The sequence below is a fragment of the Peromyscus eremicus genome, chromosome 18 (assembly GCF_949786415.1).
Source record: "Peromyscus eremicus chromosome 18, PerEre_H2_v1, whole genome shotgun sequence".
Lineage (NCBI taxonomy): Eukaryota > Metazoa > Chordata > Mammalia > Rodentia > Cricetidae > Peromyscus > Peromyscus eremicus.
This window is the reverse complement of record NC_081434.1, coordinates 8101483-8114526: the sequence shown is the minus strand read 5'-3', so window position 1 is coordinate 8114526 and position 13044 is coordinate 8101483. Positions and strand designations below refer to the sequence as shown.

At 43.2% G+C, this 13044-nt stretch overlaps 1 protein-coding gene across 2 annotated transcripts in view; it reads right to left on the bottom strand.

The window, feature by feature from the left end:
• The window catches only part of Tbk1 (TANK binding kinase 1), a 37298-nt gene that overhangs the window by 15603 nt on the left and 8651 nt on the right, over positions 1–13044 (bottom strand). For both annotated transcript variants that reach the window (XM_059245495.1, XM_059245496.1), the window contains exons 4-8: positions 12137–12266; positions 8668–8849; positions 8199–8359; positions 4557–4667; positions 1732–1911 (exon numbers count right to left, since the gene is read on the bottom strand). In XM_059245495.1, coding sequence (XP_059101478.1) covers positions 1732–1911; positions 4557–4667; positions 8199–8359; positions 8668–8849; positions 12137–12266 — 764 coding nt within the window. The remainder of the gene's footprint in view (positions 1–1731; positions 1912–4556; positions 4668–8198; positions 8360–8667; positions 8850–12136; positions 12267–13044) is intronic.

The following is a 13044-nucleotide window of genomic DNA, read 5'->3' as shown; positions in this document are numbered from 1 at the left end:
AGGTTTGGATGCTATTTTAAGCTCAAGTGTATGTCCAGTAACAATGACATCAGTTGACTCAGGCTATAAAGAACCAAAATGTGACCAAAACAACCTAAGGTTACATTAGTATTGCTGCTTTATATTTTGTTCATTTTGTATTAGATCTATTTATTAGATTATTAACATCTAAATATTTTGTGTAAACTATGTTCTTTTTCTTTTCAGTTTCTGGTGCTTGTGGTTGAAGTCAGGGCCTCATGCATGCAGACATTCTCCAGTGAGCTAGCTACATCTCAATCCTCTTTTCATGAATTAACAACAACCACCACCCTTTTTCTCTTCTATTTTAGCTTTTTCTTATACGTGTATGGGTGTTCTGCCGACATGTATGTCTATGTGCCATAGGCAGGTCTGATACATTGGCAGAGGCCAGATGAGGGCATTGAATCCCCTGGAATCAAGAGTTCTAGATTATTGTGAGCTACTGTGTGGGTGTTGAAAATCAAATCTGGGTCCATCCTCTTTAGTGCTCTTAACCAACGGGCTGAGTCTCCAAACCCCTTTCCATGAACCTCATGAGACAGCACACTGTAATATAAATTCTGAACAGACTGAGGCGCAAAGATTGAATCTGACTCTTTTTTGGGGTAGAGGAGGCAGAGTAGTGGCTTTTTTGAGACAGGGTTTCTCTGTGTAGTTTTGGTGCCTGTCCTGGATCTCGCTCTCTAGACCAGACATCCACCTGGCTCTGCCTCCCGAGTGCTGGGGTTAAAGGCGTGCGCCATTACTGCCCAGCTGCGGTGGCTGTTTTTTGAGGCCAGGTTTCACTATATAGCACTGGCTGGCCGGGAACTCTCCATGTGGAGCAGGCTGGCTTTGAACTTGTGGTGATCCTCCTGCCCTGTCTCCCAAACTGCACCAGCCCAAGCAGCTTCTTCATTCTGCTCTGACATCACTGTAGAGGACTCACATGCAGTTAGAAGAAGTAACCCGGGCAGATGCCTGGACTCTCCGTCACCCAGTCTCTCTCAATCTTAGCACCTTGCAACATAGTAAACTGTCACCACTAAATATATTTACTTGGATACAATCCACGTAATTCCATCCCCAGTTTTACACTCAGGTGAATATTTAGTCATATGTAGTCTTATTACATGGGGTTGTTTTTTTTTTTTTTTAAATCACCTGGTGTTTTTATTTATGCAAAACAAATGTTGACTATTTCTTCAGTATTCATAAAGTTTTCATGTTAATTATGTAAATAAATTTAGAAACTCCACTATATTTAAAACTTGGGCTTTTTTGTCTTGCTTTGGAGACAGGGTTTCTCTGTGTTATAGTCCTGACTGTCCTGGAACTTGCTCTGTAGACCAGGCCAGCCTCTGCCTCCCCAGTGCTGGGTTAATGGCATGCACCACCACTGCCTGCACTTCTCTGTTTTTAAAGAGGGTATACTTTCAATAAAACAGCTCATTTTTACCAGTCCATGGTACTCGAAAGAAGTCATTGAATTAGCTGTGTCAAACTTGCAGTTTAAGTACAAAGTAACTTACCTGTGTATTTAAGAAAATTAATCCTTTTTACTTCCGATAAGTGATCAGGAATTTACTAAGCATTTAAATGAAGTTTTCCCAATGAGACGTGGTGCTGCTGATGAAGGTAAGGTGTCTTTCCATTTGCTCTCCTGGCTGAGGAGACGTTCATTACATTATACAATGCAGAGATAGGAAAGAACACAGAGGCACTTACGTATTATAGCTATGAATATAAATCTTATGTGCTGTCATCTGTTGCAGGGAGAAAACGTGGATTATCATTCGGTGAAGTACATCACTAGTCTCTGCAAAGAACTGGTCAAAACCCCAGCACTTCTCTTGATCAGCTTCAAGGATGTTTGCAAGGACTGGGGTAAGCAGTGTCTGAAGACCCCTAAAACAGTATTTGCAAAGTTACCTGAGAGAGCCACGGCACAGAGCCATAACAGCTACAAAGAGAACACAAGTCAAAGGAACTGCCTGTGGTTGAAGGAGAATGGTCCCAACAGGCTCCCGTATGTGAAGGCTTAGTCATGTGTTGCTCTGTGTTTTCTATCCATCCATCCATCCCTCCCTCCCTCCCTCCCTCCCTCCCTCCCTCCCTCCCTCCCTCCTTCCCTCTCCCTCTCTCCCGCCCTCATTCTTGACTGACACATACAGGAAGAATGACTAACTTTTTCTTTCTCAGTTCACTCACTTTAGTAAGTAAGTGGTTTTCGTTGTTTCCTAGAGGTATTTAAAATCTTTGCCATTTAACACAAATGAAAATCACGAACAGCACCTTTTTAAGTCTAATAATTTTTGCTGTGGGATGTTCTGTATGGCAAATGTGTTCTAATTAGTCAATAAATAAAACACTGATTGGCCATTGGCTAGGCAGGAAGTGTAGGCGGGACAAGGAGGAGAATAAAGCTGGGAAGTGGAAGGCTGAGTCAGAGAGACACTGCCAGTCGCCACAATGAGAAACAGCATGTGAAGATGCCGGTAAGCCACGAGCCATGTGGCAAGGTATAGATTAATGGAAATGGATTAATTTAAGCTGTAAGAACAGTTAGCAAGAAGCCTGCCACGGCCATACAGTTTGTAACCAATATAAGTCTCTGTGTTTATTTGGTTGGGTCTGAGTGGCTGTGGGACTGGCAGGTGAGAGAGATTTGCCCTGACCGTGGGCCAGGCAGGAAAACTCAAGCTACAAATTTTGATGAAAGACTGCTATGCTGAAATCCGCTGCTGCGGATGAGGTTTGCTTTACTCCAGAAATAAGCCGTCTGTCTGGAACTCAGACCAGGACATCACTGACTCAGTAATATAATAACTAACCTTAAGTGTAATATTTCCTAAATCAAATACAACACGAACTGCTCTAACTGTAAAGTTCTGCTCACCAATACAACACATTTCTTTTGGCAAATCTAGTTACAGAACACGAGTTTACTTTCAGAAAATGTTTTTCAAAAAAGTAAAAAACTGAAACAGGGTAGTATTGCTATTTTTCCCCTATGAGTTGGAAGGTGGGGTGGTTGAGATAGTCTCATTGTCTAGTTCAGGACATCCTGAAACTCATTATGTAGCTCAGGATGGCTTCAAACTCATGGTGATCTTTCTGCCTCTGCCACCCAAATGCTGGGGTTACAGACAGGAACTACCACCCAGCTTTTTTTTAGTAAGCTTGTTTTTTTTTTTGTTGTTGTTTGTTTGTTTGTTTTGGTTTTGGTTTTTTGAGACAGGGTTTCTCTGTGTAGCTTTGCAGCCTATCCTGGAACTCACTCTGTAGCCCAGGCTGGCCTCAAACTCACAGAGATCCGCCTGTCTCTGCCTCCCGAGTGCTGGGATTAAAGGTGTGTGCCACCACCGCCTGGTCAGTTAGCTTTGTTTTTAGTCAGGGACTCACTGCTATGCAGCTCTGGCCATCCTAGAACTATGTAGCCCAGGCTAGCCTTGAACCTATGGTGATCCTCCTGCTTCTGCTTCCCGAGTGCTGGGTTTATAGGTATGTCCCCACCTGCCCAGCTACTTTCAATTTGACATTAAGTAATCCTTTTTTTGGGACAATCTGACAATATAGTTTTTAGAGTTCTGACTGCTAAATCAAGGAAGACCCTGTAAACATTTAAAATGCTGGAAAAAGTACTAGAAATGCTAATGTTTCTTTTTTTGGTATTTTTTGAGAGCTACACTATGTAGCTCTGGCTCTTCTGGAACTCAGAGAGACCCTCCTGCCTCTACCTCCAAGTGCTGGGACTAAAGGTGTATGCCACTATGCCCAGCCTAGAAATATTTATTTTTTAATTCTTTGAATAACCCGAGTACTTTTTTTTTTTTTTTTAAATAAGGAGAATATTAAACTTGGTAGTGTTTTTTGCTTTGTTGTTGTTGTTGTTTTTCCTGTTTTGGTTTTTTTGAGTCAGGGTTTCTCTGTGTAGCCCCCTGGCTTTTCTGGAACTCACTCGGTAGACCAGGCTGGCCTTGAACTCACAGAGATCTGCCTGCTCTGCCTCCTGAGGGCTGGGATTAAAGACGTGCGCCACCACCGCCAGGAAAAACTTACTCCTAGTTACACCACTATTTGTGGTCCATCAGTATGAAAGTCAGCATAAAAGTCCTTAGGATGAGTCCTACATTGGAAAGAATTTCAGGACAAAGGAGAACCAATCTTAAAAACACAGGCCTGTATCCTCAGGAAATAATCCCCAAAGCTCAGAATGTTTACATCACCCCAAATGCAAAAAAAAAAAAAAAAATCACATGGTTCAACTTAATCAAAATAAAATTACACTAAAAAGCCAGCAGTGGTGGTCCATGCCTGTTATACCCTGCATGTGGGACGTAGAGGCAGGAGGATTATCAGTCTGGGCTACATACTGAGTTCAAGGCTAGCTTGGGCTACATAGCAAGACCCTGCCTCAAAATACAAACCGACAGAAATAACAAAGCCAGCCTGAAAATATGCTCAGATATTTGAACATGTTTATGATTTTTAGGCCATAAGGAGATTAAACACAAATGTCCAAAGTCACGGATTGGGCGGGCTCTACTTACCGAGAAAGACTACAAGAAACCGGCATGTCTCCGCTCCAGTCAATTGGTCCATTCTCTGCCTTCTGCACCCCAGATATCGCACCAGAAGGCTTCCCAGTGATTATCTTATACCTGGGAGGCAGCAGAATGAGACGAGCAGGTCATCACCACATGGCTGAGCAATGGACTCTGCAGAAGTATTTCCTCAGTGGCACCTACAATCTACTAGAGCAAACTTTGTGTTTGTGGCCACGGGATCCACCAAACAATCAAAGTACTTGGAACGTGACTGACGGAAGCGGAACAGCAGTTGTAGGAATACTAGCTACATGTTATAACTAATTTTCATTTGGGAGCCCAGAGAGCAATGAACAGCATTTTGATGTTCACACCCAAACATTAATTTTTCCATCTGAAAAATGGGGCAAACACACACACAAAAGCTTTGTCACTGAAATCACTAGACTATAAAAAAGCGCCTAATTTTTTGTTACCCTTATTATCACAGTCAAGCAGACTATAAAGTTACTGCGAAATGAGCCAGAGAATTACTTTTTTAAAGAGGGAGCTAAAACTATACATAGCACAGTACTGGAAAAATCCTCTGCACAGTCAAAAAGGACACACACGTAGGAATAGATGTGCTAAAGTGAAAAGCCAAACTGATGACTGTGATAGAAAAACAGATGAGCAGAAGCCAGGCTGGCTGGGGAAGCATGGACAGTGAGGAGGTGGTAAGTCAGGGCAGTGGGACTCTCGGTCTCAGACGCGTTATGCCTTTAAGAGTCCCTGTATCTGCACGGAAGCATTCAGCATCAGCTGCCAGGATCTTACAGCCAATGGGCAGTATTTCTGTCTGATCATTTTCAGTTTATCTTCTAAACAAATGTGCTCCGAGCAAATCAATCTATTTTTTAAAAACTAGACCCAACCAGTAAGGCAGATGTAGACTACTACTTCCTCTATAGAGGCAGCCATAATTTCTGCCTCAAGAGATGTTTTAAAATAAAGAAATTAGCTTGGCAGTGGTGGCGCACACCTTTAATCCCAGCACTCGGGAGGCAGAGGCAGCCGGATCTCTGAGTTTGAGGCCAGCCTGGTTTACAAACGGAGTTCCAAGACAGCCAGAGTTGTTATACAGAAAAACTCTGTCTAAAAAAAAAACAAATTAATGTGGAAAATAAGGTGTCCTCACATGTGCTGGATCCAATTATGGAGGAATAAATTAATGCAAAAAAGAAGTGCAGAGAACTAATGACAGCATTGATACGGTATGCAAATTCTTCAGAAGTCTAACTGTTCTAAGAGTCACATGCAAACCTTAATCCTGTGAAAACTCGATGCAGGAGTAACAAGGCCATGACAGGACGGGTGGACCATGCACCAATACAGTCAGACAGTCACTAATAATGACAGTGCACAGCGTGTGCACAGAGGTGCATTTCTGTACAGATAAAGACATCCGGAACACAGTCAACGGTCACTAATAATGACAGTGCACAGTGTGTGCACAGAGGTGCATTTCTGTACAGATAAAGACATCTGGAACACAGTCAACGGTCACTAATAATGACAGTGCACAGTGTGTGCACAGAGGTGCATTTCTATACAGATAATGACATCCGGAATACATAACTGCCCACTGAGGGATCACACAGCGCCATGGAGTGGCCTTTGAGTCATGTTTCCTTTCTTACAACAGCACACTTTAATAGGTTGTCACTGCTTTAAAAATGTATCTGTGAAAGCAGAAGTGTGTAACTGTCAGGGACAACTTACATTTAATGAGGAAACAAAGGAGACCTGGCCTTTGCTAAAGGAGGGTTTTAATAAAAAGGGCACTGTTGTAGAGCATGCTCAGGCTGACACCGCAACATCTTAGTGCAATTAGTGGACATCTTCTCCGATGTATATACACATGGGGTATTTCCCCAGCATGCATGCAAATGTCCTAGCTTTAGCAAAAGCACCTGAACTTGTTTTATTTACTTCCTTAAATCAACTAAAGGAAAAATATGCTTCTTCCTCAACTTTCTGAGATGAAATAGAAGACTAATTTTACAATTGTGACTACTGTGAATCCCACGCAGGTGGGTACGCTGAGGGTGGTGGGTAGACAGTTCCAGCATGCAGGGAGCTGAGGCTGAATGGCTTTGACTATTTTAACACAAACCTAGACACATTTGGGAAGAGGAAATCTTAACAGAGAAAATGCCTCTCTGTAACACTGGCCTACAGGCAAATCTGTAAGGGATTTTCTTGATTAACGATCAATAACAGAGGGTCTAGCCCACTGGGGGTGGTGTCAACCCTAGACGGGTGGTCCCGAATGGTTAAGAAAGCAGGCTGAGCAAGCCACGAGGAGAAAGCCAGTAAGCAGCACCCGAAGGCCTCTGCATCAGCTCCTGCCCACAGGTTCCTGCCTGGAGTTGTTGCCCCGACTTCCCAGGAGGATGGACTACAAGCTGTAAGGTGAAATAACCCTTTCCTCCCCAAGCTGCTTTTGGGCCTGGTGTTCATCACAGCAACAGAGATCCTAACATACACACAGTGTACAGATGAATTACATAAGAAATTTCACTCCAGAAATTTCTCCATCTTTTCTTTGATTTTTTTTTTTTTTTTTTGGTTTACTATTAGTGACTTTGTGTATTGTTCATTTCTCCAATCATATGGCAGCATATAAATGCATACAACACTATGGGGCTGGAGAGATGGCTCAGCAGTTAAGGGCACCGACTGCTTTCCCAAAGGACCTGGGTTCAGTTCCCAGCACCAACTCAACATCTCACAACCGTTTGTAACTTCCAAAGGACCTGGGTTCAGTTCCCAGCACCAACTCAACATCTCACAACCGTTTGTAACTTCAGTTCCAGGCATCTTCTGGCCTGTCAGGCACCAGGTACACAGACGCAGGAAAACACTTATACACATAAAATAAAAATTTTAAACTATATACTACACTACCGAAATGCTTTATCTCTGGATGTAACCTGCAACCACAGGGAAAAAAATTACTGCCAAAATGTAATTTTTTTAAAAAAATTTTTTGGCTTTTTGAGACATGGTTTCTCTGTATAACAGTCCTGGCTGTCCTGGAACTCACTTTGTAGACCAGGATGGCCTCGAACTCACTAAGAACCACCTACCTACGTCTCCCAAGTGCTGGGATTAAAGGTGTGCACCACCACCACCCAGCCCCAAATGTAATTTTTAAGATGGTTCAGTGGAAGGCAGTTCAGTTCAATGGAAGGCAGGAATTGAATTTACTTGGTTCTGGGGCTAGAGAGAGGGCTCAGAGGTTAGGAGTACTGGCTTCTCTTCCAGAGGACCCAGGTTCAATTCCCAGCACCCACAAGGCAGCTCCTGTCTATAACTCTAGTTCCAGGAGATCCGACACCCTCACACATGCATATATACTGGCAAAATCACCAGTGCACACGAAATAAAAATAAATAAAATTAAAAAAACAGCAGCAAACAAACCATGACTTGGAAAACCATGCCAACACTCTTAGAAGGCTACATTCTTAGTACAATCTAGGTAGCATCAACTATCAGAAAAAGGCAATTTTCATCAATTTTACTTCCTCAAACATATGGAGAAATAAGACAATATACATTAAAAAAGTTGTTTCTAACTTTAGATGGAGAAACCACTTACATTACTTCTTTATTCCTACGAGGCCCTTCAAATGGTCTAAACGGCAGTGATCCGGTAGCTGCATGATAAAACGTCACACCGATACTCCAAAGATCAACTGTGGCCCCGTATTTCTTCTGATGATCTTTTCGTAACACTGCTCTCTCATACATGTCGGGATGCTAGAACAGAAAAACACAGCTCCAGGAATCTGACATCCTCACACAGGCATCTCACACCTGCCTCTCATGCGCTGAGAACAAAGCTGTGAGTTACCACAAGTAGGACGGCCTCTGAGACTGTCCAGTAGAAAATGACTCAGGAAGCAATTCCCAATTCCCTTCTTACACACCATGTTCATCCGAACAGCAAATGGAATCTCTGTCATAAGGTTATGTAATATTTTACAGACTTGTGACCAGTAACTCCATGTGTAATGCATCTACCCGGCCGGTCATTAAAGTGACATTTCCGGTCACACGTGACTTACCAAATACTCTTCTGTGCCGTACAGGGACACGAACTGCTCATCATCCTCCAGCTCCCTAGCGGCACCGAAGTCTGTGAGTTTGTACACAGACTGCCCGTCTTCCCCTATGACACGCATGATATTCCCTGGCTTGATGTCCCGGTGCACGATGCCGTTCTCCCGGAGGTGATTCATTCCACCCACTTCAGCAAGAGATACAAAACAAACGGAATCGTAATGTAGGCCTCTGTTCGTATACACATCTCAAATTCACGGATAGGACACTCATAGTCACTCAAACTTCAGTCTTTCTACGAGTTGGCTCAACGCCCTGTTATTCTAAGAAACAGATTCCCTCTCTACAAACACCCACAGGCACACGTACACACCCCGAGCACGAGCGTGCATAGGTGTAATCTCATGTTAACCACAAGGAGTTTTAGATAAGAATTATGGACTACGGAAGTCTGCTGTCTCATAACTATTAGGTGAACGGAGCAAGAGTCTTAAGCGATGACTTACTTCTTGAACTACTTTTGGAGATGCAGAGAGAATAACAAAGATCCCATAGTTTTATACTTCGTTGTTGCTGTTTTCGAGACAGGGTTTCTCTGTAACAGCCTGGTTGTTTTGGGACTTGCTTTGTAGACCAGGCTGGCTTCAAACCCACAGTGAGCGATCCTGAGTGCTGGGATAGAAGCTGTGTGCTACCACGTCCAGCTCTTGTTTTAGCTATTTTACTTTGGGGAAAATGTCACAAAAAATGAACTGGCTTCAACATATAAATCAGTAAAGCAGCAGCAAGGGGAGGGCACAGTGTGATCCCTGTTTCCATGGAGACGTGTCTATGATTAGTGCCAGTCAGTCCGTGTTCCTGAGGGCAAAGACTCTGACACTGTGGGGACAGGCAGGGCCACCAGCTGAGACTAAGGCACCCACTACATCCTGGCTCCTCAACACTTGCTCCCTGCTTTCCAAGAAGGTGTCACTTCACTTGTCTTTTAAAAACTAACAGGATAACTGAAGTGTGCGTGCACATGTGTGCGCGCATATATTTCTTATGACCGACCATTCATTTCTATCTGCTCAAAGCAGCTCTAGAGCCGTGAGCAGACACTCTCGAATTCTGTCCCCTAAGCACGGTCCTTCACCGGCTTTTCGTCTCTACGGATAGACTGACCTGTGCACTTCTTCAGAGTGGATTAAAGACACTGTGGCACTGACCTTCTGTCTCTACGGACAGACTGACTCTGTGCACTTCACGTGAGTGGATTAAGGACACTGTGGCTCTGACCTTCTGTCTCGTGCTTCTCTCATTTTGTATTCTTTCAAGATTCACTCACATTTTAGCATGTGTCAAGATTTCATTTTTATTTTTCAATTAAAAACGTATTTTTTTTTTGTATGTATGTATCTTAGTTAGGGTCTCTACTGCTGTGAAGAGACACCATAACTACAGCAACTCTTATAAAGGCAACTTTGTAACTTTAATTGGTGGGGGGCTGGCTTACAGTTCCAGAGGTTTAGTCCATTGTCATCATGGCCATGTGCAGACAGACATGGTGCTGGCTACATTTTGATCAGAAGGCCACAGGAAGTGGACTGTGACACTGAGAGAAGCTTAAGCAAGAGACCTCAAAGCCCACCCCCACAGTGACACACTTCCTTCAACAAGGCCACGCCTCCCAATAGTGCCACTCCCTATGAGCTTATGGGGGCCAGTTACATTCAAACTACCACATTCCACTCCCTGGCTCCCATAAGCTTGTAACAATGTCATAATGCAAAATGCATTTAGTCCAACTTCACAAGTCAGCATAGTCTATCATAGTCTCAACAATGTTGAAGAGTCCACAGTCCAAAGTCTCTTCTGAGATTCATGCAATCTCTTAACTGTACTCCCCTATAAAATCAAAATCAGCTGACAGCCAATTACATTCAAACTACCAAGGTATGCGTGGTTAGTTTTTGCCGACTCGACACAAACTGGAGTCACGTGGGAAGAGAGAGCCTCAGTTGGTAAACGGCTCCATCAGAGTGACCTTTAGCCATGTCTGTGACATTTTCTGATTGCTGAGTGACATGGAAGGGCCTAGTTCACTGTGGGCAGGGCCACCCTGGGGCAGGCAGCTCTGGGAGGTATAAGAAAAGGAACTGAAAACGAGCCTGAGAGAAGGCCGGTCTGCAGTGTTCCTCTGTGGTTCCTGCTTCGGCTCCTGCCTTGACTTCCCTCAATGACAAACTGTGATCAGCAAGTGTCAGCCAGACAAACCCTTTCCTCCCCAGGTTGCTTCTGGTCATGTTTATCACAGCAGCAAAAACTAGAACAGTAAGCATGTGTGATGTGTGTGTGTGTGTGTGTGTGTGTGTGAGACTGCTTGTCTTAGAGAAGGGGTCTCATGGTGAAGGCTGGTCTTGAACCTGACAGGTAACAGAGTAACACCCTTGTACTCCTGATCCTTCCATCTTTACCTCACAAATGCTGGGAACACAGACCTGCCCCACCACACGGGGCTTCATTCTTTTTATCAATGAGTAATATTCCATTACACGGTAAATGACATCTTAGTCCATTTGTCAGCTGATGGAATTTTTTTGTCCTGATTTTATTTATTGGCCATTATGAGTAATGCTACAACACAGATGTGTAAAATTTTATGTGGATGTGTTTTTAATTATTGTGTAAGTCTGTTAGAATGGCTATGGCATACAGTTATCTTATATCCAGTCTTTCGTGGAACTGTTAAACTCTTTTCTAGGGGTTGTATCACTGTACGGCCCTACAGCGATGCACAGCAGATCCCACTCTCCACCGCCAATACCTGTTCTCGATATTTGGCTTTGCCCATCTTCATGGGAAGAAGTGGTTTTTCATTACAACTTCCTCAGTGATTAATAATGTTGAGCCCTGTGTAACACACTCGTTGGCCGTCTCTCTAGCCTTCTTTTTTTGACAAATGTCTGGTCAAATCCTTTGACAAATCTTAAACTGTATTTGGTAGGGTGTCTGGACAGGACATCTCATGTGTGATCTACAAACTCTTCTGTCCTATGGACTCTCTTTCCAGTTACCATCTCAAAGAAGCTGGAGCTTTTACATTTTTACTTATTTTGTGCATGGGTGTTTTGCCTGCGTGTGTATCTGTGCACCAAATGCATGCCTGGTGCCTGTGGAGGCAGCACAAGGCATCAAATCCCGGGACTGGAGTAACAGATGCTGCTGGAACAGACCCTGGGCCTCTAAAAGAGCAGCCAGTAACCTTAGCAGATGAGCCATCTCTCCAGCCCTGAAGTAAGTTTTTAATGCTGATAAAGTCAATTTGTCTAATTTTTCTTTTAGGCACTGTGCTTTTGGTGTGGTTTCTGAGAAAACATGTATAAAAGTCTTTCGTTTTGAATATAGGAAATTAAACTTCATTTTATAATCTTTAAATAAAATACTATGAAACCATATAAATGAATATGTATAAAACCATATAAATAAACATACCCACATCTCGTAAAACAATTAAAAACTCTGATTCCGGTAGTCCATAGGCATTGGATGGCTCCTCTAAAACAGTGTATAAACTCCCACATGGACAAAATTCCATAATAAGTACTTTATGTCTTGTTGTCGTCTGGAAAACAAAGTCACTGAGTGAGAATCAACAGGAAAACATCAAATCTGACTGCAGGGCAGCCCTTGTCTACCTGACCTCACTCAGATGCAGGATGGGATGCAATGACGGAGCTATTGTGACTCCAGGACTAACAAATGCTCTGTTTATATAATAAACAGCTTCCAGTTTCTAGCAGACAAAGTGGATGGACTGGAAAGACAGCTCAGCACTTACAAGCACTTGCTATTCTTCCACAAGAACTAGATATAGTATATATAAACTAACGGGGAGTTTGGAAGACAAATCATTTTGAAATCTAGCTAAACCTGAACCACAAGATCATGGTTGCACTGTTTAATGTTTTTGTTCAAATCATTTAGTTTCTTCTGTATAACAACATATTTAGGAAAATCTCCTTCTTATGACAAGCATTTTTACTTCAAGGAATGGAGTGCTGGCCTTAAAAAGCAATGGGTGAGCTGGAGCAGCTCGGTTGGTTAAGAGTATGTACTGCTCTTGCAGAGGACCCGAGATCCGCTTCCATCACCCACGTCAGGTAGCTCACGACTGCCTGCACGTGCACTCCAGGGACCCGACAACGTCTTCTGGCTTGCAAGGGACCTGCACCAGTACCGTACACTTATACACATAACTGAAAACAAAGTGTACGGAGAACGAAGGACAAACAAAACTGGGGGGCAGAACAGCTGGGTCTCTCAGCAAAGCTCTGGTTGGCACATTTCCATCTTGGCCAATTAAAATGCATCATCAATACAACAGCTTTATAAGGAAGAAG